The sequence below is a fragment of the Ctenopharyngodon idella genome, chromosome 8, assembly GCF_019924925.1.
Source record: "Ctenopharyngodon idella isolate HZGC_01 chromosome 8, HZGC01, whole genome shotgun sequence".
NCBI classification, from domain to species: domain Eukaryota; kingdom Metazoa; phylum Chordata; class Actinopteri; order Cypriniformes; family Xenocyprididae; genus Ctenopharyngodon; species Ctenopharyngodon idella.
The window spans coordinates 10,437,301-10,462,300 of record NC_067227.1 but is presented as its reverse complement, the minus strand read 5'-3'; the positions used below and the strand labels follow the sequence as shown (position 1 = coordinate 10,462,300).

Sequence of the window (25,000 nt, the reverse complement as noted above, 5' to 3'; positions counted from 1 at the left end):
GCTTGAAGTCTAGTGTGAAGTTTCTGAAGTCAGTAATGATTTGGGGGGGCCGTGATGTCTGCTGGTGTTGGTCCATTGTGTTTTATCAAGTGCAAAGTCAATGCAGCCATCTTCCAGGAGATTTTGGAGCACTTTATGCTTCCATCTGCTGACAAGCTTTATGGAGATGCTGATTTCCTTTTCCAGCAGGACTTTAGCACCTGCCCACAGTGCAAAAACCACTTCCAAGTGGTTTGCTGACCATGATATTACTGTGCTTTATTGGCCAGCCAACATGCCTGACCTGAATCTATGGGATATTTTCAAGAGAAAGATGAGAAACAGTCGATCCAACAATATACAGATGATCTGAAGGCTCAATAGTGCCTCAGCAGTGCCACAGGCTGATCACTTCCATGCCACACTTCACTGATGCTGTAATTTGTGCTAGGAGCAAGTCATTTGCTGTAATATGTGCTGCCGACCAAGTATTGAGTGCACAAATGAACATACTTTAAAGAATTTGAACTTTTCTGTTTAGCAAATCCATTTTTTGATTGATCTTAGGAAATATTCTAATATTTTGAGATACTGGATTTTGGACTTTCATGAGCTGTACGCTCTAATCATCAAAATTTTTAAAAAAAACTTTTGAAATGTTTTACTTTACATGTAAGGAATCTAGAATATATGAAAGTTTCGTTTTTAAAAATAATTTACAATAAAAAAATGAACTTTTTCATGATATTCTAATTATATGACCAGCACCTGTATATACAGTAGTGTCTCTATTCATCTCAATTAAGCACAGTTTGACTGATACAACTGACTGAATTTTAATTGTCTGTTAAGCCCCCAAATTGTGTGGCTTTCTTTATTATTTCTGTTGTTCAAGAAATGCTTGAAACCTAATGAAACTGTAAAATAATTATTATTAATTAACAGAGCTCCTACTGTATAATTAAAGTGGTTGTTACTATGCTGTTAGCTTGAATGTTATGTTATTGTAATCAGAGGCTGATAGGTATCTTAGTATTAAGCTGCATGACTGTTTTGCGTTTTGTTTTGCGACTCGTGGAAAAGTGCTCAAGGGATCACCTCATTCTCATCATCACTAGACATGTTCACCATGGATCCACCATTAATGGAGACTCTATAGAGAATGGCTTTGTCACGGTAAATGCTCACTACTCCGTCAGCCATAGCAGATGCTTTGTAGACCAAATCACGAAGCACACGTGCATACATTATAATGGTCTGGTCTACATCTGGTGACTGAGAGGGAATGAGACAGAGAAGCTCTCAACCCTCCTAATGCATTAAAAACTTTATACACCTTTTGATTGAACATAAGCTTATAAAACAGTCATAACTTAATATTTTTCGACTAAAACCATATTGTATCTAATCAGTAACTTGAGTGAATTAATGAGTGAATGCACAAAAGTTTTCAATGTTACCATGTTTTTATCATGCTATTACTACATTTACACCCCCCCCCCCCTTTTTTTTAATTATTTAAAATAAATTGTTAAATTCTTTGAAATTTCCAATGTTTCAAAATCTACAGCAGAAACCAGTGTAATGCAAGAAAATATATATTTTTATAAAATCACTCAAGACAAAAATACTGAGAAAGAACATTTGTACTTATTCAGTGATGGATGGATGGATGGATGGTGCCTAATTACTCAGATAGGTAAACAGTCAGACGATGCATACATAGAAATTAATTAAGTTGGGACTCACCTTCCCTTTCACTACCTGTGGCCAGCAACACCGGCAGCGCTTGAGGCTTCCTTAGGGGTTTAGTCGGAAGTCTCTTGGGTGCAGGAGCCATCCTGGTCCAGCCCGGCCAGTCTCGTCACGAGGATGAGTGGGACAAAGAGCTCAGGCAGGAGTCCCACTTCCATGGCCCTGGGGGAGATTGTGGCGGAGGTGGCTGGCACATACCTTGTAGTGCCTGTGCACACAGATAACTGGGATGAGAGCTTTGGTGGATTTTTTTGCAGACAGGACATCACCAGGCTGATGGAACTCCTAGAGTCCAACATTGCTTTCACCCTTTTCCCATTGGGTCTGACTTCTCAGACAGGAGCATTGGGCTGCTTGACGAAGCACACACCTTGCAAACCAGGCTTGTACGTCTGGGGGTTTTGGATTTGAGGGCATTGGTTCATCATGGAGTGCTGGCCGGTGCTTTTCCTGTGAAGCATCCTCAACAGGTCGCTGGTCCTCAAGGCCCTTTCAGGGAAATGAAGGAGCCTTTTTTCCCAGTGTGCATGGTGTCCGAGCCAGCTCAGCTGCTTCCACCAACTCAGTTAAGGTTGTTGAGTTGGACATCCTCACAGCCTTCCACTGAGGGAGAGGTAGGGAATACAGTCGTCAATGCTGACACTTTCAGCCACTGCGGAGGCGATGGATAGGGGGGTGGCTTAGTTACAACCGGGGATGTGAGGCTTATACATAAACTCCTGGAAGCGTTTTGCTGCCTCAACCAGCAACAGGCAACATTCTAACCTTTGTAAGGACTTATCTCTTCAAGGCCTCATAATTGTTCACAGAGGCAGATGAAAGAGTAATAGGGGATGATAATGTGGTCCCACTCAAAGGTTTGGAGCAATGCATCATTGAGAATCAGTGAGCTTAGTCAATATCTGAAGGCTGGGATTCTGGAAGGGGAATGTGAGCCGGGGCTTCCATTCGTAGATGCACAAGCTCCTGGCTGGTGGTGACCCTCTCTTGGCCCGCAGTCAGTTGTTCCATGATGTGCTGCTGCCGCAGAACCTGCTCGGGCAGATGGATGGATGCATGGATGGATGGATGCATGGATAGACGGATGCATGGATGGATGGATGGATGGACGGACGGATGGGTGCATGGACGGATAGATGGATGGATGGACACATGGATAGATGGACAGATGCATGGATGGATGTATAAGTGATGAATGGATGCATGGGTGGACGGATGGATGCATGGACGCATGGACTGACAGACGGATGGATGGATGCAAGAATGGACGGATGGATACATGGATGGACGGATGGACAGACGGATGGATGCATGGACGGATGGACACATGGATGGACAGACAGATACAAGGATAGATGCATGGACGGATGCATGAATAGATGTATGGATGGCTGGATGGATGGATGCATGGATGGACGGATGCATGGATGGATCTTGCATGGTGTCTGTCCAAGGTAGTCTTAACCAGCTTATGGGGTATAGAAGCGTAGGCATTGGTGAGGTCAAGCCAAAGCACAATGAGGTCTCCATTCCCTTTGCAGAGCAGTGGAGGCAGGCGGAGGGTGTCTGGATACCCACGGAAGAGAACTCAACTAAGCTGAAGCAGTTAAGACCCATCTCTCTTCTCAGTGTCAAGTCACCTTTATTTATATAGCACTTTTTACAATGCAGATCGTGTCAAAGCAGCTTTACAGTGATAACTGGTATATAATTTTTGGCTGCACAGCAGCTCTTAAAGAAAATGGTGTCATTGTCCAGCTTAAGTAAGTTCAGTATTGATTCATTCCGTTGTAAGAATCAATAGATATTAATTTAGTTAATTTATCTATATCAGCACTGGAGTGAACAGTGATGTCATCATCCAGCTCAGTTCAGTTCACATACAATGGTGTCGATGCAAGCAGATCAAAACATTGTTGAATATCAAATGTCAAGTGTCCCTAACTAAGCAAGCCAAAGGCAACAGCAGCAAGGAACCTAAACTCCAACAGGTGACATCAGGTGGCAAACAGGTGTTAAAATGGAGGAAAAAACCTTGGGAGAAACCAGGCTCGGTCGGGGGCCAGTTCTCCTCTGGCCGACAGCGAACAGCGCATGATTATGATTCAGGCAGCTATCATAAGTCCGATTGGGATCGCAACAGTCAAAGTATTTATTCCAGTTCCATCTAGCTGAAGATCGTATTCATCACGCCGGTATGGACGGTTTGTTGAGGATCTGTGCCACTGGCTGTCGTGTCGATGAGGCCTTCACAGGGGATGATCTAGTTGACACAATCTCTGCTGACACTTCAGGGCTGCGTTGTCGTCGTGTCTAGGTGCATGTCCTCGATCTCACCTGGATACGGCCCGGATCCGGCTGACTACAGTAAACCACAGGATAAACAGAGAGACTAATATTAGCATAGATGCTATTCTTCTTCTGATGTAACGAGTATATCTGGTGTTACAGGAAGTGTTCCCGGTTCCAGCTGACCTAATTTATGCAGCCTAACAATCCTTTAACGGATTTGAAAATATAAATTGATAATGTGTTATGTGTATGCCAGGTTAAAGAAATGCGTTTTTAGTCTAGATTTAAACTGACAGAGTGTGTCTGCTTCCCGAACAATGCTAGGAAGATTGTTCCAGAGTTTAGGTGCCAAATAGGAGAAGGATCTACCACCTGCAGTTGATTTTGATATTCTAGGTATTATCAGCTGGCCTGAATTCTGAGCTCGCAATAGACGTGAAGGACTATAATGCATTAAGAGCTCGCTCAGGTACTGGGGAGCTAAACCATTTAGTGCTTTGTAAGTAATTAGCAAGATTTTAAAATCTATATGATGTTTAATAGGGAGCCAATTCAGTGTTGACAGAACTGGGCTAATATGGTCATACTTCCTGGTTCTAGTTAGAACTCGAGCTGCTGCGTTTTGGACCAGCTGGAGTTTGTTTATCAGGCGAGCAGAACAACCACTCAGTAGAGCGTTACAGTAATCTAGCCTTGAGGTCATGAACGCATGAACTAACTGTTCCGCATTTGTCATTGAGAGCATATGTCGTAGTTTAGATATATTTTTAAGATGGAAGAATGCGGTTTTACAAATGCTAGTGTGGAGGGGAAGATTTTCCTCAGTATTCTAACTAGAAGAATGACAGACTTCCTCTTGAAGAACAGCTACATTGACACCTCAGTACAGAAAGGAGGCTTCCCTGGTATAGCGGGGTGTCTGGAACACACAAGAGTGTGCACGCAAAGGGAAGGGAGACCTCACCAATGCCTAAGGTTCTATACCCCATAAGTTGGTTGAGACTACCTTGGACCAACACTGTGTGCCTTGCAAGATCAAGAGCCTAATCCTGAACTACTATGTGGACTTAGGCTTAGATCCACCTCAGAGGAAACATCAGGTTGGCATCGGCTTGAGAAGGGGATTATAATTGGGTGTACCACCTCAGATATTCTCTTTGCCCTTGCTATGAATATGGTGGTTAAAGCAGCCGAAAGGTAGTGCAGAGGTCCTCTGTCCAAGTCTGACTTTCGGCAGACACCCATCAGAGCCTTTATGAATGACCTCATGATCACAAGAAGTTCATTAACTGGGCAAGGATTAGCTTCAAACCTGCTATTGCCAGATAACTGCCACAGTGCCCTCCTGTGAAATAACTTGTAAAATCTTGGAGGATTCTGAGGAGGTTGGCAGCATTCGTACACCTTGTAGGGAACACCTCTTCCAATATTAATGATACACAGACAGACAGATCTATAACACTTGATCAAAAACAGCATACTTTTTCAGTGATAGTGATGGTATATACACACAGAATAACAAAGAGATAATATTAATGCTTGTTTCTCGATTTTTGATCGAGTGTTAATGATACATGGACCTACTTGATTATACTATCTCTGTTGGTCTATCGATCTGTTGGTCTGTCTATCCATATCCTCACCCATAAAGTATTCACATATAGCTTCATATTCAGTATATAATACAGTCATCTGTAAACATTCATTTAGTGAATTTAAAAAGACAAACAGTTTTGAAAATGAAATATGCACCTTTAATTCATTCAGTCATATTAAACGATCACTAAACTTCTGGCCTCTTTCTCCAAATGCCATTTAAAGGCGCTTGTATGAATTGTAGAAAAGAGAATAGAGGCAATGGTCTGGAAACACAAATAGTTTCCCCATACTCTTTCTTTTCCAGACCTGGAACTTATTAAAATCAAATTTCATAATTTTCAATAATGCTTTGGAACTCTGTTTTATACCCTTCTCCTAGGGGTGGGTGATAAGACCAAAATCTTACAATATATATCATGATATACAGTACTGTGCAAAAGTCTTAGGCACGTTAGTATTTTCACCTCCCAAAAAAGGTTTTAAGTCAAGTTATTTATATCTTTTGCTGTAGTGTCAGTAGGAAATATCAGTTAACATTTTTAACAATCCTTTTCCCATTAATTGTAATAATCCAGTGAGATCTTTGTATGCAGGCGTCTGACAACAGCCGGTATGATCTGACCACACCATCGACTATGTCTGGAATTACATGAAGAAACAGAAAAAAAACTTTTGTCACTTTTGTAAAAATGCTGTAAAGTGAGTATAATTTCAAAAATAAATGTCATATAGGTTTTATTTACTTAACTAAATCGAATCAACATTTGGTGTGACCACCCTTTGCGTTTAAAACAGCTTTTGTCCTATGTACGCTTGCGCATAGTTTTTTAGGGAGGCTTCTTCAAGCGTCTTGGAGATGTTGCCACAGCTCTTCTGGATTTAGTCGGTCTCAGTTTTTTCTGTTTCTTCATGTAATCCCAGATGGACTCGATGATGGTTGAGCAGCTACATGGTCATGTTGTAGATAAAACAACATCTGTACTGCACACCCCTCTGTTGCAGTTGTTTGCATTGGTAGGCATATGCCAAAAACAGCAATGTCACTGCCATAGAAACCAATGCAAATATTCTGGAAAATGAAATATGGCATGGACACACAAATCAGATCTGAACAGTTGCAATACACAATGTGTAGATTCCAATAGACAAATAAACGGATATGGACTGACAGTGTGAACGTATCAAGAATATGCCAAGAATATTCTGCAGAAAATGCTGATTTTAATTCAGGATTAAGAAGTATAACTTAAACATTGACCAGAGAATTAGAACTAGTTTCAGCAAGAGTTTGAAATTGGTTTAAAGTAACATACCCCATTATAAAAGTGTGCACAAACTTGCAAATAGGTCATTTTGGGTTTTTTTTTTTTTTGTACATTTTCTATTTGTTACATGAATTTTGTTGGAAAAAGATCTGACATGGTTTTATTTAGATATTTTTTTTTGTTGTTTAATGAATCACTTTTAGCATGGATGTGTAGACTTTTTATACCTACTGTCAATGGATCTGTCAGTAACACTGGATCAGAAACCTGTATTCAGTGAAAGTCAGTATGTACATTAGATTTGTCCTTTATAAAATGTAATTTCATGGAAAACTGAGCGGCACAGCGGGATTTTGAGCAGCCTCTGAACAGAGTCAATATGTCTGCAGAACAAATGTGTGTACATTGACAGAAAATGGCGTTCAAAGTTTAGGATGCTCTGCATCAATTGTTCCCATATTAGAAAAATTGGAAATACTGTAACAAACCTGTTTGGTTACGCTGCTTCAAACATGCAATTTAGAGGTCATTATTTTACTTTCATACACATGGTGAATTGAGTTTGATCACACTCAGAAAAGAATTAAAAACCAAACAATTTACTCTGGTTTATTGTAATAACATGTATAGTAAAAATATTTTTAATACATTCTGTACACAATGTTGCCTTAAGAGGTTTACTTTTGGAAAGGCATGAACAAAAACATTAACCCATAAAGTAAATGAAGGCTGTACACAGATGCTTAAAAATGTTTAACTTCATGTGAATTGCGATTTAAGAAGCAAACAAGTGCATCTACGGCTGAAACTGTTCACTTCCTCTTACAGAGACAAACACTGCTGCAGATTTCAGCACGGGGCAAAAGGCCTTATAGTCCTTTATATGAATTTAGATCAACGGAAATTATTGCTCAGTCAACATGGTGCAACGTCTCAATCCAATCAGTCAGCTGACAATAGGGGCCCTAAAAGCACCGCCTTGTAAAATGAAACAAAACTACCCTTCAAAAAGCAAAAAAAGCATGAACTAAACGTCTAAGCAACTAGATTTTCAGTCGTTTAGGTTAATCAAACTAAAGAGAGCACCTGAGGAGTGGTGGGCAGGTCAAAGGTCAATGGACATACATAACTGCACATGCAAACTGTGCATCCAGTGGATCAGATCTACCCAGAACTCCCACAAGACTGTGGCCAACCAATACACCAAAACACACGCAAACGTATGGACATAAGACAGACGCACATGTGCGCAAAGTGTTGAAAGGACACCAGTTCTCTTTAAAGATGATCAGACATTCAAAGAGGGAAACTTGACCAAAAACAAACATCTGACAAATGATGTTTGTTTTATACGAGCTGTCCGTAGGGGCGGCGTGCGTACAGACCATCCACACCACAACCTCATCAGCCCTGCGCTAAACAGCGGCTGCGATCCGCTTGACATCTTCCTGTCAGATCTTCTCTGAGGTACAAGACGGGTTGAGCACGTCCACTGCCTTTTCCTGCAGAATCACTCGTTCAGGGCAAGGATGATGTCGTCTTCCAGGTCCGAGTTATCGGAGCTGTCTGCTGCAGGAATAAGAGAACAACATTTCAGAGAACGACTGAAGGAAAATGAATGAAAACAACGAAACAAAAGGAGGAATCACAACATGCCAGAAATATGGAGAGGAAGGATTTCACAAGCATTCGGCTGCTGATACTATATAACCTGTTATCTTGTCTGTCCATAAACGCCCGGATATACTTCAAGCGAAATCGAAGGACGAACTGGACTGATGCCATTTTGAACAAAATCAGTTCTTTCAGGAGTTTAAAACAGCTTGCCAAAATGAACTTTCTAGAAAAGTTAAGTCTGGCTGGAAAACACCTTCAAACTCCCATTGGTCCGTGGTGTGGCTCTGAGGCTCCGCCTTCTCTTCATTTCTTCTGTTCAGTCGATCATATAAAGTGCTATATAAATAAACGAGAGCTGAATCTCAAACATATCCACATCACTATGATCAGATGCTTTCTGAACTGCTGTTTTCTCACCGCTGGCATTTTAGTAGTGTTTATTTTTGTTATTAAGAGAAATGCCGCAGCACATATTTACATATTCATCTAAATGTGGTCAACGTCATGATGTTCGCTAACAGTAAATTGATGGTCATGCGTTTCAAACCTCTTTTTACCCGCAAGTGAACAAAAAAAAAAAGAACTTGGCCTTGAGTATATCAGGGCCTTTAGAAAACCTCATATGCTAGAGGCCAAAAGTGAACAAACAGTGAATGTTATCTTAATGAACCGTTTCATCTTAAGAACTGCTTCCTAAGCCTGACAGAAAAAAAAAAAAAAGTCATAATTGTAAAAAGTCGTGTAAAACAGACTGTTTACATGAATACTCCACACAATTGTTGTGTATTTAACCATTCAAATGCAATAAGACGTGAAAGAGAACTGAATTTGCGATCACATGTTGTGAGACGTGGCTTTGTAAACGCTTCAGCTGTGTGTCAGTCAGCGCGAGCAGTGAGCACCGCATCAAATTCTTTTTTGCAGTTTATTACTTAACTCTTTTTAACATCAAGCACGTCCCAAATTCGCGATCGCCTTCTGAGAGGCAGTTTTCCGCGTGCACACTTTGGCAGTGTGCCAGTCAGCACAAGCACGCAATGAGTTCTTTTTTCATTACTTATAACCATTTTTAACATCAATCACGTCCCACTCCATTGTCTCATTCATGCGTTTCATCACTCTAAAGTGTCAATAGTGCTGTGCTACACATATATTTACATACCATGAAACACATGATATAGCAAAATCTCTAAAGATAGACATTTAACATCTAACTAATAAATTTATGTTCATCCGATAAGTGTGGGAAGTAGAACTTTTATTTTGAAGGCATCACAGAATCATTGAATCACTCCTACATTTCAATTTGTTGTTTCTTAGTCTTTCTAACCATCCTGATTTATAATAAAAAGGCAAGTGCTATATTACTGTATAAAATACCATCAGTATGCTGTAAATATGCAGTTGTCATTTAAAGAAGCCTTTGAATATATTTTAAACAAATTTAAAGGGATAGTTTACCGAAAAATGAAATTTCTGTCATTAATTCCTCACTCTCATGTCGTTCCACACCCGTAAGACCTTCGTTCATCTTCAGAACACAAATTAAGATATTTTTGAATGAAATCTGAGAACTTTCAGCCTGTCCATTGTGAGCATCGCCATTTACGCATTCAAGGTCCAGAACAATAGGAAAGATATCATTAAAGTAATCCATGATACTCCAGTGGTTTAGCCTCAGTTTTATGAAACAATCCAATGCTTTGTTTGTGCAAAAAAACAATTTACCTCAGTATTTACAAAATAATATTATCCAAAGTGCATTCACGGAACAACTTCCGGTCTCGAGTCAACAACACGCATGCATCGTGGTGCTCCCCCTACTGGATTGCATGTCAATATTTTCATAAATGAAGTAGTAAATTATGTTTTTGTGGTGTGTGTGTGTGTGTGTGTGTGTGTGTGTGTGTGTGTGTGTGTGTGTGTGTGTGCGCGCAAAGCACTCGCATTGCTTCATAAACCTGAGGTTAAACCACTGGAGCCACATGGGTTACTTGAATGATTTCTTTCCTATCGTTCTGGACCTTGAATGTGTAAACTGCATTGCTCCCAATGGATGGACTGAAAGCTCTCAGATTTCATCATTTCAAATATCTTAATTTGTGTTCTGAAGATGAACGAAGGTATTACGGGTGTGGAACGACATGAGGGTGAGTAATAAATGACAGAAATTTCATTTTTGGGTGAACTAACCCTTTAAGGGACAAGCCTGAGAAGGCAACTTTAAATTCTACATATTCAACTGGTCAGTATTCAAACTGGTCGACAGTTTTTGTGCCATATTCAGTGTCCTATATATGTATAATTAGTGTTGCTCATATATGTGATTTCCAGTGTTCAGATTACTGTTACAGTTTCCTTTCTTAGTGTTTTTAACAATTTCCTTATTTGTGGTGGGAAAAAAAAAAAAAAAAAAAAAAAAAAAAAAAAAAAAATTACTACAATAGGATTTAGAGAACAGAATCGAGGAAAAGTCTAAATCTAAAGTGATTTAGATTTTTTTTTTTTTTTTTTGATCTAGTTTAAATGTTTTATTAAATGTACAAATTAAGGTCACAACAAGCTGTTTATTATCAGTTACTGGTGATAAATTCCATATTGGTGCATACATAATAATAATAATAATAATAATAATAATTAAATGTGGATGAATATGCATGTGTGCATGTTGTCAAACTCACTGTTGTCCAGCACAAGCTCCACATCTCGCTCATTGTCATCGGAATCATCATCGTCATCATCATCATCATCATCGTCGTCGTCATCATCGTCATCGTCATCATCATCATCATCAGCCTCTTCATCCAGGAGACGAGCCACCTCCTCATCATCAGACGGAGAGAAATCCTGCTCGCCATCTTCCTCCTCTTCGTCTCCGTTATTCTCGTTCTCCAGCTCGGCCAGCAGCGGGTCTGTGTCAATGTCATCGATGTCATCATCGGAGTCATCGTCATCCTCTTCATCCTGATCGTCCTCCTCCTGAATGAAACAAAAGACTCTGATGTCTTATGATCAAGTTTGATATAAAATGACAAGCTGAAGTGTTTATTTTTAACAAGGTCTCCATCTCAGTTGGATCGTAGCCGTTCGAGAGGTACATTTCGAGAGTTGTCATGACAGAAATAAATAAATGTGATTTGACTTTAGTATTGCATGTATCTTTTCAAGAAATTAATTTAATTTCATACAAAAACTATGAAACTGTCTTAGGTGGATCAAAGGATGTCAGGTAGAGCAGTTTATTTTTCTGGTCTACTGCATGCAAATCCTGATGGCTTGTGTAGCATGGATTCTTTTATAAATCTATATTTTATTTTTCCTAACTGTCGATAGCAATGGACAATATACTCTGTTATTACATGTATTAAACCACTAGATGTATTGTACCAGAACTACTGAAGCTACACTAAATCCATCAGTCAAAATCTTCCACAACTAATCTCATGTGTGTCTTAAAATAGTTCTGATATCACAATAAATGAGTTAAATAACTCATGTGATGGGTATCTGCTACAGATCACTAAAACACAGTTAGAACTGAGAATTCCCAAAATGGCTCATTCCAACAAAAACCTCCCCTGAATATGTATACACATGACTCGTTTACATATGTCCTAAACCTTCACACTTTTCTGTGGATAAAATGCATAAAAGCAAATCAAAAACAGCTGAATTTTTAAATATGTGGTTTGCATTAGCCTTACCTGATCTTCCTCATCCTCTTCCTCCTCAGCGAGTCTCTGGCGCCCGACTTCATACAGCCGACACACGGTGTCCATATTTATGGAGTCCTGATTCTGTTGCACACATTCACATATAACAAGAGTTTGTGTCGAACAAGATAAATACACGACATGGATGTAGTCGACATTTCATTGTTCAAATTTAGCTTTGTAGAATTCACTTCAGAGCAGATCATTTTGTTCACTGTCATCAAAATGAACAAGAAAAACCACAATTTCAAAAGCACAAAGACCCAGAGTTGATGTAACTATACATACACACAAAACCATATAAAAAAATTAAATAAATGAATAAAAGCACAACATACCTCAATGACGGCCAGATAGCAGTCTTTAGTGTCTGTGCACAGGTCAAAAATGTTCCTCTTCACATCAATGGTGGCTGAGAAAGAGAAAATAAGTCCTTTTTTTTTTTTTAATTATTAATTATTCAATACAATTATCAGCATTATTCATCAGCTTAAAAATCTTTAGAAAAACCTCATTACAGAATGACTGGATTATTTTCAAATTAATGTCTATGGACAGCTTAGTGACATGCTGCTAATTATCCAACAGTTTTGATTTGTCTCTCATTTGTAAATGCAAGCGGTTAGTAAACATTTTGATCAGACAGATCACATCATATTCTTTTGTAAAAGCTGAAGAATGTTTATAAACATACCGATGGGTTTATAGTCGGTGGCATCAAAGGTCCTGAAGGACGATCCGAATGGACTCTTCATCTGCTGCTCCATCATGTCATCCTCATCGTCGGCCTGCAACATGGCTACAACACAAACCAGAACATCAGTAAAACTCCATATCTAATACTGGAACTGACATACTGTACTCATCCAGAGCAAATGAGAGTGCAATTTACACTCAATATCTGCAGAATAAACACAGATTGAACTGTGAAGAGCAGGACATTCAGAGACAGATCATGAGCACTAAACACTAGGCAGGATTTTGGACAACAGTCACTGCATTACTCCACCGATGTGGGCTTTATGGAAGAGCGGTGCGACAGAAGCCTCATGAAAGCACCTAAAGGACTCTCAGAATGTGAGAAACGAGATTCTCTGGTCTGATGAAAGGAAGACTGAACTGTTTGGCCTCAATTTCACGTCTGGAGGAAACCAGGCATCTGCTCAATACCATCCCAACGGTGACACATGTGGGGTGTTTTTCAGAATGGAGGACTGGTCAGGGAAGAGGACAAAGCTGAACGCAGCAAACATCCTTAATGAAAACTTGATCTAGAGCACTCATGACCTCGTACTGGACTGAAAGATGACCTTCCAACAGGACACTGAGGTTAAAGTTGACCTATTACACCCTTTTTCAAAGTCTTGATGTTGTTTTTGTCTCTACTAGAACAGGTTTTCCTGCTTGAATATTGATTATTTTCCTCATATTCTCCATTGTTGCAGCTCCTCTCTTCCCAGTCTGTCAGTAAGGCTCCATTTACTTCCTGTCTCTATAAAGCCCCTCCTTCTGAAAAGCACAATGTGCTCTGATTGGTCGGCTGGAGCAGTGTGTTGTGATTGGTGTTTGGGAAATGTCCCGCCCCTTACCACAACCGCCAGTTTCAACACACTACTAACTAACTCAACCAGGCCCCGCCCCTTTATTCTGCGTATGAATTATTTAAATGAGGAATATTGTGAAGAAAACTCAAGACTATAATGGAGGCGTTTCAGGGAGTTCAGAAACACTGACACTGATATAGAGAAGAACTCCCGCTGGAGGGACTTTGGAAACCTTTTTCTTGCTCAAACAGCAACATTACACACTAAAGAGAGATGAACATGGAGAAAAGCAGAATAGGTGCTCTTTAAGCACACAGCCAAGACAATGCAACACTGACTTATTGATGACTAAGAGCCCGGATCAGTCAGAGGTCAGACTTAAACCCAATCAAATATCTCTGATGAAACTGGATAACATCCACAGACAGACAGTCCCAACTGAGAGGATCTGCAGAGAAGAATGGCAGAAAATCCCCAAATCCAGGATTGCAAAAGCAGCTCCAAAAATAATTGAGGCTGTAACTGCTGAAGCCAAAGTTGCTTCAAGTACTGAGTTAAGGGTCTGAACATCAATGAGATATTTCAACTTTTTTTTAATAAATTTGCAAAGTCATAAAAAAAACATTTTTTTCTTAGTCAATATGGGGTGTGAGGTGTAGACTGATGAGAAATAAATCATTTCAGCATACAACAGTAACACTGAAAGAGAAAAAAGGAAGGGATCTGTCTCTTACCTCCATAAATGACGGTTCCATTGTTGTTGAAAACAATCCTGCACTGATCCAGCGCTGGTACAGTGTGAAGAAGATGAAACGTCCTCAAATCCCACTGGAGCTCAAGTTAAAGCAAACAGCTTGGGAAACAGTGCAGCAAGAAGAGGTTCACCGTTTAATCTCCACACATCCCGGGAACACCTTTCCCAAATCTATAGCGTTTTCTACATTAATGGGCACTGACCTACTGGGTCACACTTTATATTCAGTGTTTTTAACTACTGCGTACTTGAATCGAAAACAAAACTAATAGTTAGAAAGTACAATGCACTTATTGTGTTGATGTTGTATTGTAAAACACTTGTGCTGCTGTTCAGGTGATACAGGTAAGGTTAGGACAGGTTTGCTGGTATAGGTAGGTTTAAGGGTGGGTTAACGGTGTAATTATAGAAGTAATTACAGCTTTAACTACATGCAGCTATTTTAACACAAGTACAACGTATAAACATGTATGTACACAATATGTATCAAATGATTAAATTTAAATCTTAGTACACAGTAGTTAAAGACACCTAATCTGAAGTGGGACACGTCTCATTTACTAACATTAGTTAATGCATTACTTAAACAATGAGCAGTGTATTTTTACAGCATTTACTAATCTTTCTTACAGTTGTTCAGTGTTTGCTCATGCTAGTGCATTAACAAAAATTTGACTTTAAAACTGTATTGTAAAGTGTAACTGAAACCTCATTAACAAAAACAGAGGAATCAGAAAACTGCATCATAATGAAACACACGGCCAGCGGCTCACTGAGCAGAAAAGCATACGATCTCTGTGTTGATGATGACCTCTAAACCATTGGGATGGAAAACGCCACTGATGTTCATGTTGAACTTATCAAACTTATGGATGGCCTGAGCCGTGCGGACGTCCCACATGACGCCGTCGTTCAGGACAAGGTCGTCCGTGGGGTTAAACGTGGCACAGTTGCGCTTGTAGTTGTTGGCCAGGTCAGGGTTATTGAGGGTCAGGATTTTCTGTCCTGTCTGAATGTCATATATCTGCAGAAATACACAGAGATAATTTGATCACATATTATATTGTTGCGGTCATAAGTTTACATAGACCTTGCAGAATCTGCATACAAGAGAGATGTTTCTCTGAAGTCTCTTAACTCATGAATGAATAAAAACAACAGAAACTCAATACTAAGTGAATGAAAGACACAAAGGTAATGGTTAGAAAGGCAACTTGCATGGGCAATGTGTTCTTTTGTTCCTATGACTCTGTCCTGAGAGAGTTTGCTGAACTCCACATAATGATCATCCAGGAATGAATGCCTAGAAACAGAGTTCATCAATTAAAAACAGAAGAATAAAATCAGTTAATTATATTAGTTAACTGCTTATGTGCATGCAGACTCACTTCATGATGAACACAGACTTCATTCCCCACAGCGCTGATAAAGGATAGCTCCACGACGCTGACGTCAACAACAGAGAGCCGTCCTGACACACAGACAAATACATCAGCATCTACCATAAACGCATTTAAGACCATTACAACTGTATACTCTGATGCTAGAGGCTGAGGTGGGTCAGAGCAGGCATCATTTAGTTTGGCTTTTATGCTGCATCACGTCTTTACAAAGAGGAAAACGCCACCATCAGATGTTTCAATTGCCAAAACAATCTTTGTATCAGGCTCTGCCTTATTTTTACCATGGAAACTAAAAACCATTATTGACTGCAATTATATGATTACTATAAAAACATTCAGATGGAATATTTGACAGAATCTTTCATAACAGGGTACTTTTTGAAATGTGTTAAAGCTCAACTAAAAACATGTTGTTATAAAGGCTCCGATATACTTCAAGAATGAATCGAAGAACGAACAGTCATTTCGAATAAAATCAGGCCATCTGAGGGCCCGCCTTCTTTGAGGTGTTCATTTCCGGTTCATTTCTTCTGTTCAGTCGGTCGAGGTCAGACACGAGTGAAAACATGAACACTGGAGAGCCGCTTTATAGAAGAAACTGAAGCTGTGATTCTAATTTAAAGAGACACTGACACTGTTGTTCATGTTTAATATTGTAAAGCTGCTGCTTTAAAGCAATCTACTGTATAAAGTGCTGTAGAAATAAACGTGATGTGACTGAAGAACTGAATCTCATACATATCCACATCACTATCATCAGATGCTTTCTGAACTGCTGTTTTCTCATTTTTGTTGTGTTTATTTTGATACTGAGAGGAAAGAACACATCACATATTTACATATTCATTTAAACATCGCACACAGCAGTGTGGGCAGCATCCAGATGTTCACTAACAGTATATCAATGCAAAGGTATTTCAAACTTATTTTTACCCCAAAGCAAAGAATGAAAAAGAACTTTGCTGCGAGTATATCGGGGCCTTCAGGGCTGTAGGTGTGTGTGTGTGTGCACGTGTTTGTTTACTCTGGAGGGCTCGAGGTGTGTGATGGCTGAGCTGTGGCAGCTGTAGCTGGCCTCTTCCTGTCCACTGAACACATTGTAGAGTTTGAGCTGCCCGGTACACGTGCCCAACATCAGGAAACGCTCTCGTGCTGAGAACGCACAACACATGAAGCCACTCTCATCCTCCTCAGCCTCCCTGAACACCGAGATCGGCCGAAACCTGAACGCAATCACAAACAGCATTTGATTAGCCAGCTGAAAGTCAAGGACAAAAAAAAAAAAAAAAAAAAAAGAACTTAGTTACCAGGGCTGGGCTAAAAATAACCATTTCTCAATTCTGATACACCGATATTGATTCTTAAGTCCAAGGTCGTTCTTTTAGTCAGTGCTGTTTTCAGTTGATGCGTGAACAAAACTTCCCTAAACATTATTTGTAGCTCCTGCCATCCAATAATCACAATAATCTTTGATACTTTTGATATGATCAGTCTGACACTGATTGATGGATCACATGAGACATGATTCATTTCAGTAAGTTGTTCTGTATCTTCTGATGTTCATTCATGTTTATTTGCTGATGTAACTAGTAGTAAAGAGGAAGAGATGATCGCTTCAACTACAGCGCTCTCACCACATTAAACAGACAAAAACACAGTTATTGATGGAATTTCATAAAATTGACAGAATTTGAGGCTTTGTTTCATATCAAAAGTATCAAAGCTCATTGTGATTATTGGACGGCAGGAGCTACAAATAATGTTTAGTGAAGTTTTGTTCATGAATAAACTTCAAACAGCACTGACTGAAAGATGGATTTTTGGGATTTAAGGATCAATATCGGTTCATCAAAATAAGAAATCGATTAAAACAGAAAAATCAATATTTTTAGCCCAGCCCTAGTACATATGAAAAGAACATGACCAAAATAGTCAAATTTGAAAGACGATATTGGTAACACTTTATTATAAGTATAGTGTAATATATATAAATATAGTGTAAGTACTTACAAATCATTTGCAAACTATTAGTTTATAGTTCAGAGTTTATGAACTGTAGTTAATACATTAATAGGCTAAATACAAAGTGAGTTCTTCATTCATTGTTACTGTAATTAACAAATTATTATTGTTTAACTAGCTCATATGTAAAGAATTAATGCTTTGTTAACAGTAAAAAATTCGTACTTTACATTAGGTCACGGAAGATGGGAAAATAGCATTAATTAAGTGCTTTAAACCAACCTTTATCAGACATTAATTGCATTCATATTCAGTGTTCCTTAAAATGTTTGCAAATACATTACGCGCACTAACACACACACATTGGGTTTCCATGTTTTATAGGGACTTTCCATAGAAATAATGAGTTTTATATTGTACAAACTGTATATTCTTTCCCCTAATCCTTACTGATGTATTTTAACAATGTGATCTTATGAGTATTTGTATGTAATTCATATTGACAGAATTAATTTATTTATTTATTTTTAAGTGGCTATGTTTAGTTTTGAGGATAGGCTTAATGTATGTGTAAACACTGAACTCTTAACAATAATGCAATTAATATCCAATAAAGGTTGGTTTAAAGCACAATGTCATTTTCCCATTTTCCATGACCTAATCTAAAGTGATAACTATTTACAGTTAATAAGTTGTTAAAGCATTATTTAACTCTTTACATATGAGCTGGTTAAACAATAATAATTTGTTAATTACAGTGACAATGAATGAAGAACTCACTATTTGTATGTAGTCTATTAATGTATTAACTACAGTTCATAAACTATTAATTAACTATAATAGTTTATAATAAGTATTTAGAAATAATTTGCAAAGTGTTACCAACATATCCTGTGGAAACAGTGGCTTTGATGTCAAGTTTTCAACTGATCCAGGCATCAGTGTGATTTCAGAAATCTGTGAAACTGCACCTGCTGAAGATGAGATGCCTGTCAAAGCAGCCTCCATCAACCCCACCGTATTTGGGGTAGACCACCCTGCGCGTGTGTCGAGGGGTGAAATTGGTGGGCGCCTGCCGTCTCTGTTTGGGCTCCGGGCACTGATGCGGAGTGAAGAGGCTGAAGGGAGGACACGTCGTCACTGGGTTCTTGCAGCGTGCGTGCTGCTCTCGTAAATACTCCGTTATGATACTGGAAACAAGACGACATGATCAATTTATTTATCTAAATCATTTCTGGCCCACAATCAAGACCAAACAGAATTGATTGAAAAACATGATTGTCCCAAATATTTCACCAGTCAGAAGGAAACCTAGGATATTAAAGTATACTATTTATAAGTGTGGCGTTTATTTCGGCAAAGGAATCAGATTAGAATCATATTCTATTAGGGTCATACTCATTTTCTGTTCCTCTGAGGTCCAAAAAGTAGTCACATTTTAGTTTCCACCCCCTTTTTTGTTCTTTTGTTTGTTTGTTTGTTTTTGGCTGCTGTGCCGTTAAGACATTTAAAAAAAACATCCTTTGGCCTTAAAACCGAGCAGAAAATATCTCAGACAGAATCATAAAATGATCTGCACTTTAATGTGCCACTCAAACTATTAAGACCAAAATGATCAATAATCTTGTTCAAAACACTTGTCATGTTTTAAATGTGGAGTTTCTTCAGAGTGACAAAGCAGCAAGGGCTACAAACCCGCATATGGTTTGACAGACCTTACATCATTTTACATATTAAATAGGTTTAGATGGGTAGGACAATCAGAAAATGTAATTTTGTGGTTCATTGCTTATTTAAAAGGGAAGAACCGAATGTGTACAGGTGGAAGGTTTTCAGTCAGATGGAGGTTGCTAAGGGAGTCCCTCAGGAGTCTGTGTTGGGGCCGCTTTTATTCAGTATATACATAAATTGTCGACTTTAATATTGATAATGCAAGGTTTCATTTTTATGCAGATAATACTATTATTTATTGTCCAGCTCCCTCTAAGCAGCAATCTGTGGGTTTTTTTTTTTTTTTACAATCTGCTTTTGATATTATCCAAAATAGGTTTTCATGTTATTCTCAAACTCCAAAATTTCATCGCTCTTTGGACTTCTCAAGAGAGTCCGATTACATCTGTGTTGGAGTACAAATACCTTGGTATCATTATCGATAACGCATAACGTTTTGGTTCACAAAAACTCAAGAAAAGTTTAGATTTTACTTTAGAAATAAGTCTTGCTTTTCATTCAATGCGAGAAAGAAATTAGTATCTGCTTCTTTTTTAATGTTTTTTGATTATGGGGATGTAGTGTATCAGCATGCTCCCTCTTTTCTTCTTGCCTCTTTGGATGTTTTGTATCATGGTCCTCTGATATTTATATCTGATTGTACATTTTTAACACACCATTGTGAACCACACAAAAGAGTTACTTGGCCTTTGTTAAATATTCAAAGAAAAATGCACTGGTATTTATTGATATATAAAGCCATATTGGGTTATTTGCTCTCTCATCTTTGTTGTTTTGTTCAACAGAAATTGCCTGGCAATTACTCATTACGCTCTCAGTCAAGTTACAATCTTTGCATGCCCCTTTTCAGACATGAGCTTGGTAAAACTTCCTTCAAATATGCTGCCACCTGTAGATGAAGCTAAAAAACTTGGTCTCTTATAGTCATTTTAAAATGTTACTACATAACCTAGAGAGTGAATTAATGGTGTGTAAATGTTTTTAACTGGTTGTTTTATGTTGGATTTAGTATTGCATGTTGCAGCTTTGTTGTATAATTGTTAGGGGTGTGACGAGACGGTTAGCTCATGAGAACAAGAGATTTTTGCACAGTATTTTTTAAAAAATCCTTAATGACAAAATTCATGACTAGAAAAATTGTCTGCAGGTGCATTTGTAATGTTTTAACTAATCATCTTGTAATGAATGTCATTTTAGTTTTACTTATGCATTGAAAGACAACAATATGTACTCAACTGACTGGCTGTTCTCCTGTATGATTTCATATGAGTCTCTTCAGACCTTACTGTACATGAATTATGAGCTTCCAGAACTTCTGATTGAGGCTGAGTGACCTCCTAATTGAACTCCTTTCCACAAATTGAACATACAAATAAAAACAGCATAAATAAAAATAAATAACAGTTTTTTCTTAGTCTTAATAGGTGCAAACAATAAGTGCAACCATGATCAAAGTACTCTCTCAATATTCAAAGTGTAAACAGAAACCAGAGCTAAGAGGTGGTTACAACTACATAACCCAGCCTAAGATAGGTTTGATACCGGGAGACAGGCTATTGCATGTAGCCTAATTTGTGTGCATCGGAGTTCGCGTTTTACTTTCGCTTTCGAATTCACGATCGCACACTCTGTGTATAGGAAGCGGCAGTGCTGAGCGTGCATTCTACAAGATAAGACATTTATCAGACGCTTGGGCTCTGTTGAGCATCGAATCCTCCACCATGGTCTTGTCAGTCATTTCAGTCTTGTCAGTTTCGGTTCCGAAAACGGTACTGGTGTGATGGGTGGGCGAAGTGCGGGGAGCGTATCCTTTAATAGAGACGTCTCACATCATGAATATTTTAGCAATGAATGCACTGAAAAGCCCTCGCTCTACTCATATACGTCAAATTTCAGACACAGAGAGAGAGAGAGAGAGAGAGAGAGAGAGAGAGAGATGCCCAAAGCTGCACGATTAATCTTTAAAAGATGGCATTCTCGATTTCATCACCCACATGATCTAATTCCTAAATGAAATGATTTTACCCGTATATTAAATCTTTGACAAAAATAAAATCGTGACATTCAAATCTGCGTTCGCGCTGCCGTTGATCTAAAGAGAGTTGTCATGTGTAGATATCACAAACAATATTCATCTTATCTAATTTGTGGCAACACTTTAATATAAGGTTAATTTATGAACCAACCATGAGTGATACATGCGTTACTGTATTTGTTCATCTTTGTTAATGTTAGTTAATAAAAATACAGCCGTTCATAGTTTGTTCATGTTACTTCACAGTGCATTAACTAATGTTAACAAATACAACTCTTGATTTTAAAGAAACACTCCACTTTTTTTGAAAATAGGCTCATTTTCCAACTCCCCTAGAGTTAAACAGTTGAGTTTTACCGTTTTCGAATCCATTCAGCCGATCTCCGGGTCAGAAGAGTCAAGTTTTAAATAGGAAAAATATTGAAACTCTTTGGTCATTTTTTAACGAGATGCTAACGGTCTAATCAGATTCAATGAACTATGCTAAGCTATGCTAAAAGTGGTACCGCCAGACCTGGAGATCAGCTGAATGGATTCGAAAACGTTAGCGAATTTGTTGAGATTAACAGTCTGTTAAATTCATTTTACAAGAATAATAAACACAAAAAGGACCGTTTGAGTCGAGTATTGTGCATTTTTCCCTGACTACTATTTTTTTTATTAGTTGTTTAATTATTTTAATGAACCGGAACCAGAAAATTTCTCACGATTCCCAACCCTAGTCACATGATCAGTTGCACTGTTTGCAACTCTGCAGCTAAAAAGCAAAATGACAGTGGAGGCGTAATGTAAACGTAGGGGTGGCATATATTCTATCCTAATTTACCCTCACACTTCGTCATGGCAATATCACGAGACAGCTTTTCACTCGACGAAAAATCTTGTCACATTTTAATATCATCACACCCCTAATAATTGTATATGCAAACTCACTACCTATCTTGGCCAGGACAGTCCTGTAAAAGAGATTTTTAATCTCAATGAGTCTTCTTTTACAGGTTAAATAAAAGTAAATAAATAAATACTGCTTCTAGTGTTCAGGAATAATAGTGCCTATCCTTCCATTGTGACTGCGATTCCAAGCGTCTGATCACCTAATAGTTTCTGATGTCAGAAGGGCTTTAATTTAAGCTCCACAAATTACACTGGCATGTTAGGCATAAACAGTCTAAATAAAGACTAGCACACCTGTCTAGAGTAGGTGGAGAGGGCAGATGTCTGTCCAGCTGCTTCTTCATGGCCGGACTCTGGCTGAAAGCACCATGATCTGATTTCTGCCTCAAGACTTTTGGCTTCTTCCCTCCTGCAGAAGCACATGGTGACGGCCGCTCCCGCGAGAACACGATACGTCCGATGAGAGGAGAGCCGTTGCTGTGATGAGAAACTGCTGGAGGCGGAGGGGGCGGGGCTTGTGAGGTGGAGGGGCGGGGCTGTGGGTGATGAGGAAGTGAATGGGGGGTGTGGCCACCCAGACGGGCCGCGACTCCGTTAGTGAGCCGAGGAGTCCGTGGGATGCCAGCGGCGGGAGAAGGCGGCGTTGCGACAGAAACGGGAGTGAACGGCGGCACGTTAGCGTGTGCCAGAGCGTGCAGCCCCATGGGCAGCTCGGCTTCTTTTGTCAAAGCTGTCGCCGTGTCCGAAAGACCTTTAGACAAAAGATGATTCCGAATAAGCAGTAGAAGTTCCTTCTCTGGAAACGAAATGCGCGACTGTGCCACAACACTAGCCCGCTGCAGCCGCGCCAGCGACACATCTGTGCCGATTAACAAAGGCTTTCCAGACACTCGCTCTATGAGTTCTGCTGCAAACTTGCAGAAGCGCACGTGCTCGCTGCGCTTGTCCTGAAGCACGGGCTCTTTCATGAGCTGCTGGATCTGTCCACTGCTGAACAGCGGAAGCTTACTGATGATCTGTCGCACTGCGGCACTGCGTGCCAATCCAACCAAGGCTTTGCAGGCTAGGGCGCGGATCTGATCGGCATCGGTGATGGGCATCTTGATGGTCAGCAGGGACAGCAGGACTTTTATACCGTTGTTTGACTGAACCACGTTCCACATCTTGGCTAGGACGCTCTCGCTTGCGCGATGGCTCTGTGGCAGACGGCGGCGTGGCGTGCCCGAGATAAACTTGCCGATGCTGGAGACGCGTTTGTCTGGAGCGCAGACGCAGTTTATGATCACCTGCAGGGCCGACTTCTGGATTTCAGCGTCATTTACAAATACTTCACCCTCAGCGACGACCAGCACGATGCTCATACCTGCAGAGCACAAAGAGTTTTAAAATCAAATTTAATACTTGCATAAATTGAATTAATACTGTATATGTCCATATAGAACAAATCCATACAATCTCAATTTATCATGCATTTCAGATTCTGTTAAAGTCACCATGAAATCAAAAATGTGTCAATTCTTTGGCAGTTTGATACGCGCTCCGAACCACTGATTCGAAACAAAATATTCATAAAGCTTCGAAGCTTTATGAAGCAGTGTTTTGAAATCGCCCATCACTAGATATTGTTGAAATCATTTTGTTTTTTTTGGCGCACAGTATTCTCATCACTTCATAACATTAAGGTTGAACCACTGTAGTCACATGAACTGTTTTAAATACGTCTTTAGTAGCTTTCTGGGCATCTGAATGTGTTAATTATCTTGCTGTCAATGCAGACCTCACTGAGCCATCGGATTTTATCAAAAATATCTTAATTTGTGTTCAGAAGATGAACGAAGGTCTTACGGGTGTGGAACAACATGAGGGTGAGTAATTAATGACAGAAATTTCATTTTTGGGTGAACTAACCCTTTAAGCACTCAAAGCATGAGTTATTCTGAAATTATGTACTGAAATTGGTTTATATACCAATATATGAAGACATAAATTAGAGGTCAACCGATATTTAATTTGTTTATTGCCTCTCTTTAAACTTTATTATCTTATCAGCAAATTCTTGTGCTGATAACAATAGCATTTCTATATTGAATGTTAAAGTAGTCTTAGTCTTTCCTTCTTTTGACAGTTGACAAAAAACAAACAAACAAACAAACATGCATGTGTAACAGTATATTGGATCCGTGCAGCTCTTAAAGTGACAGCAGCCTAATATTCCTGCTGCCGTCTCTATAATAATGTTATCAAACAACAAAAGAGAAAATTCACTCACTGATCTTGACTGAATAAATTTTGTAACCATATTTGTAATGTATATTTAATTTATAAAGTTCAGTGTTATTTTACATTTGAACATCTGAAAATCTTAAAACACTATTTCAATTATATCTTTGTTCATTTATTTATTTGTTCTTTTTTTAATTATTAAGTGTTTACTTGTCTTTAATAATGCTTAAATTT

General features: G+C 39.0%; 1 protein-coding gene across 4 annotated transcripts in view; it reads right to left on the bottom strand.

Moving 5' to 3' along the window:
* Positions 1-7,483: 7,483 nt before the first annotated feature.
* LOC127517181 (DDB1- and CUL4-associated factor 1) overlaps positions 7,484-25,000 on the bottom strand; it is a 32,705-nt gene continuing 15,188 nt past the window's right edge. For 2 of the 4 annotated variants that reach the window (XM_051902454.1, XM_051902456.1), the window contains 12 exons: positions 22,838-23,906; positions 18,855-19,073; positions 16,946-17,144; positions 15,907-15,989; positions 15,737-15,821; positions 15,309-15,542; positions 14,499-14,592; positions 12,915-13,019; positions 12,559-12,632; positions 12,212-12,304; positions 11,189-11,486; positions 7,484-8,459 (listed from right to left, as the gene is read on the bottom strand). In XM_051902454.1, coding sequence (XP_051758414.1) covers positions 8,401-8,459; positions 11,189-11,486; positions 12,212-12,304; positions 12,559-12,632; positions 12,915-13,019; positions 14,499-14,592; positions 15,309-15,542; positions 15,737-15,821; positions 15,907-15,989; positions 16,946-17,144; positions 18,855-19,073; positions 22,838-23,906 — 2,612 coding nt within the window. In that variant the 3' untranslated portion in view covers positions 7,484-8,400. The remainder of the gene's footprint in view (positions 8,460-11,188; positions 11,487-12,211; positions 12,305-12,558; positions 12,633-12,914; positions 13,020-14,498; positions 14,593-15,308; positions 15,543-15,736; positions 15,822-15,906; positions 15,990-16,945; positions 17,145-18,854; positions 19,074-22,837; positions 23,907-25,000) is intronic. The other 2 variants (XM_051902455.1, XM_051902457.1) reach the window with 1 other exon arrangement.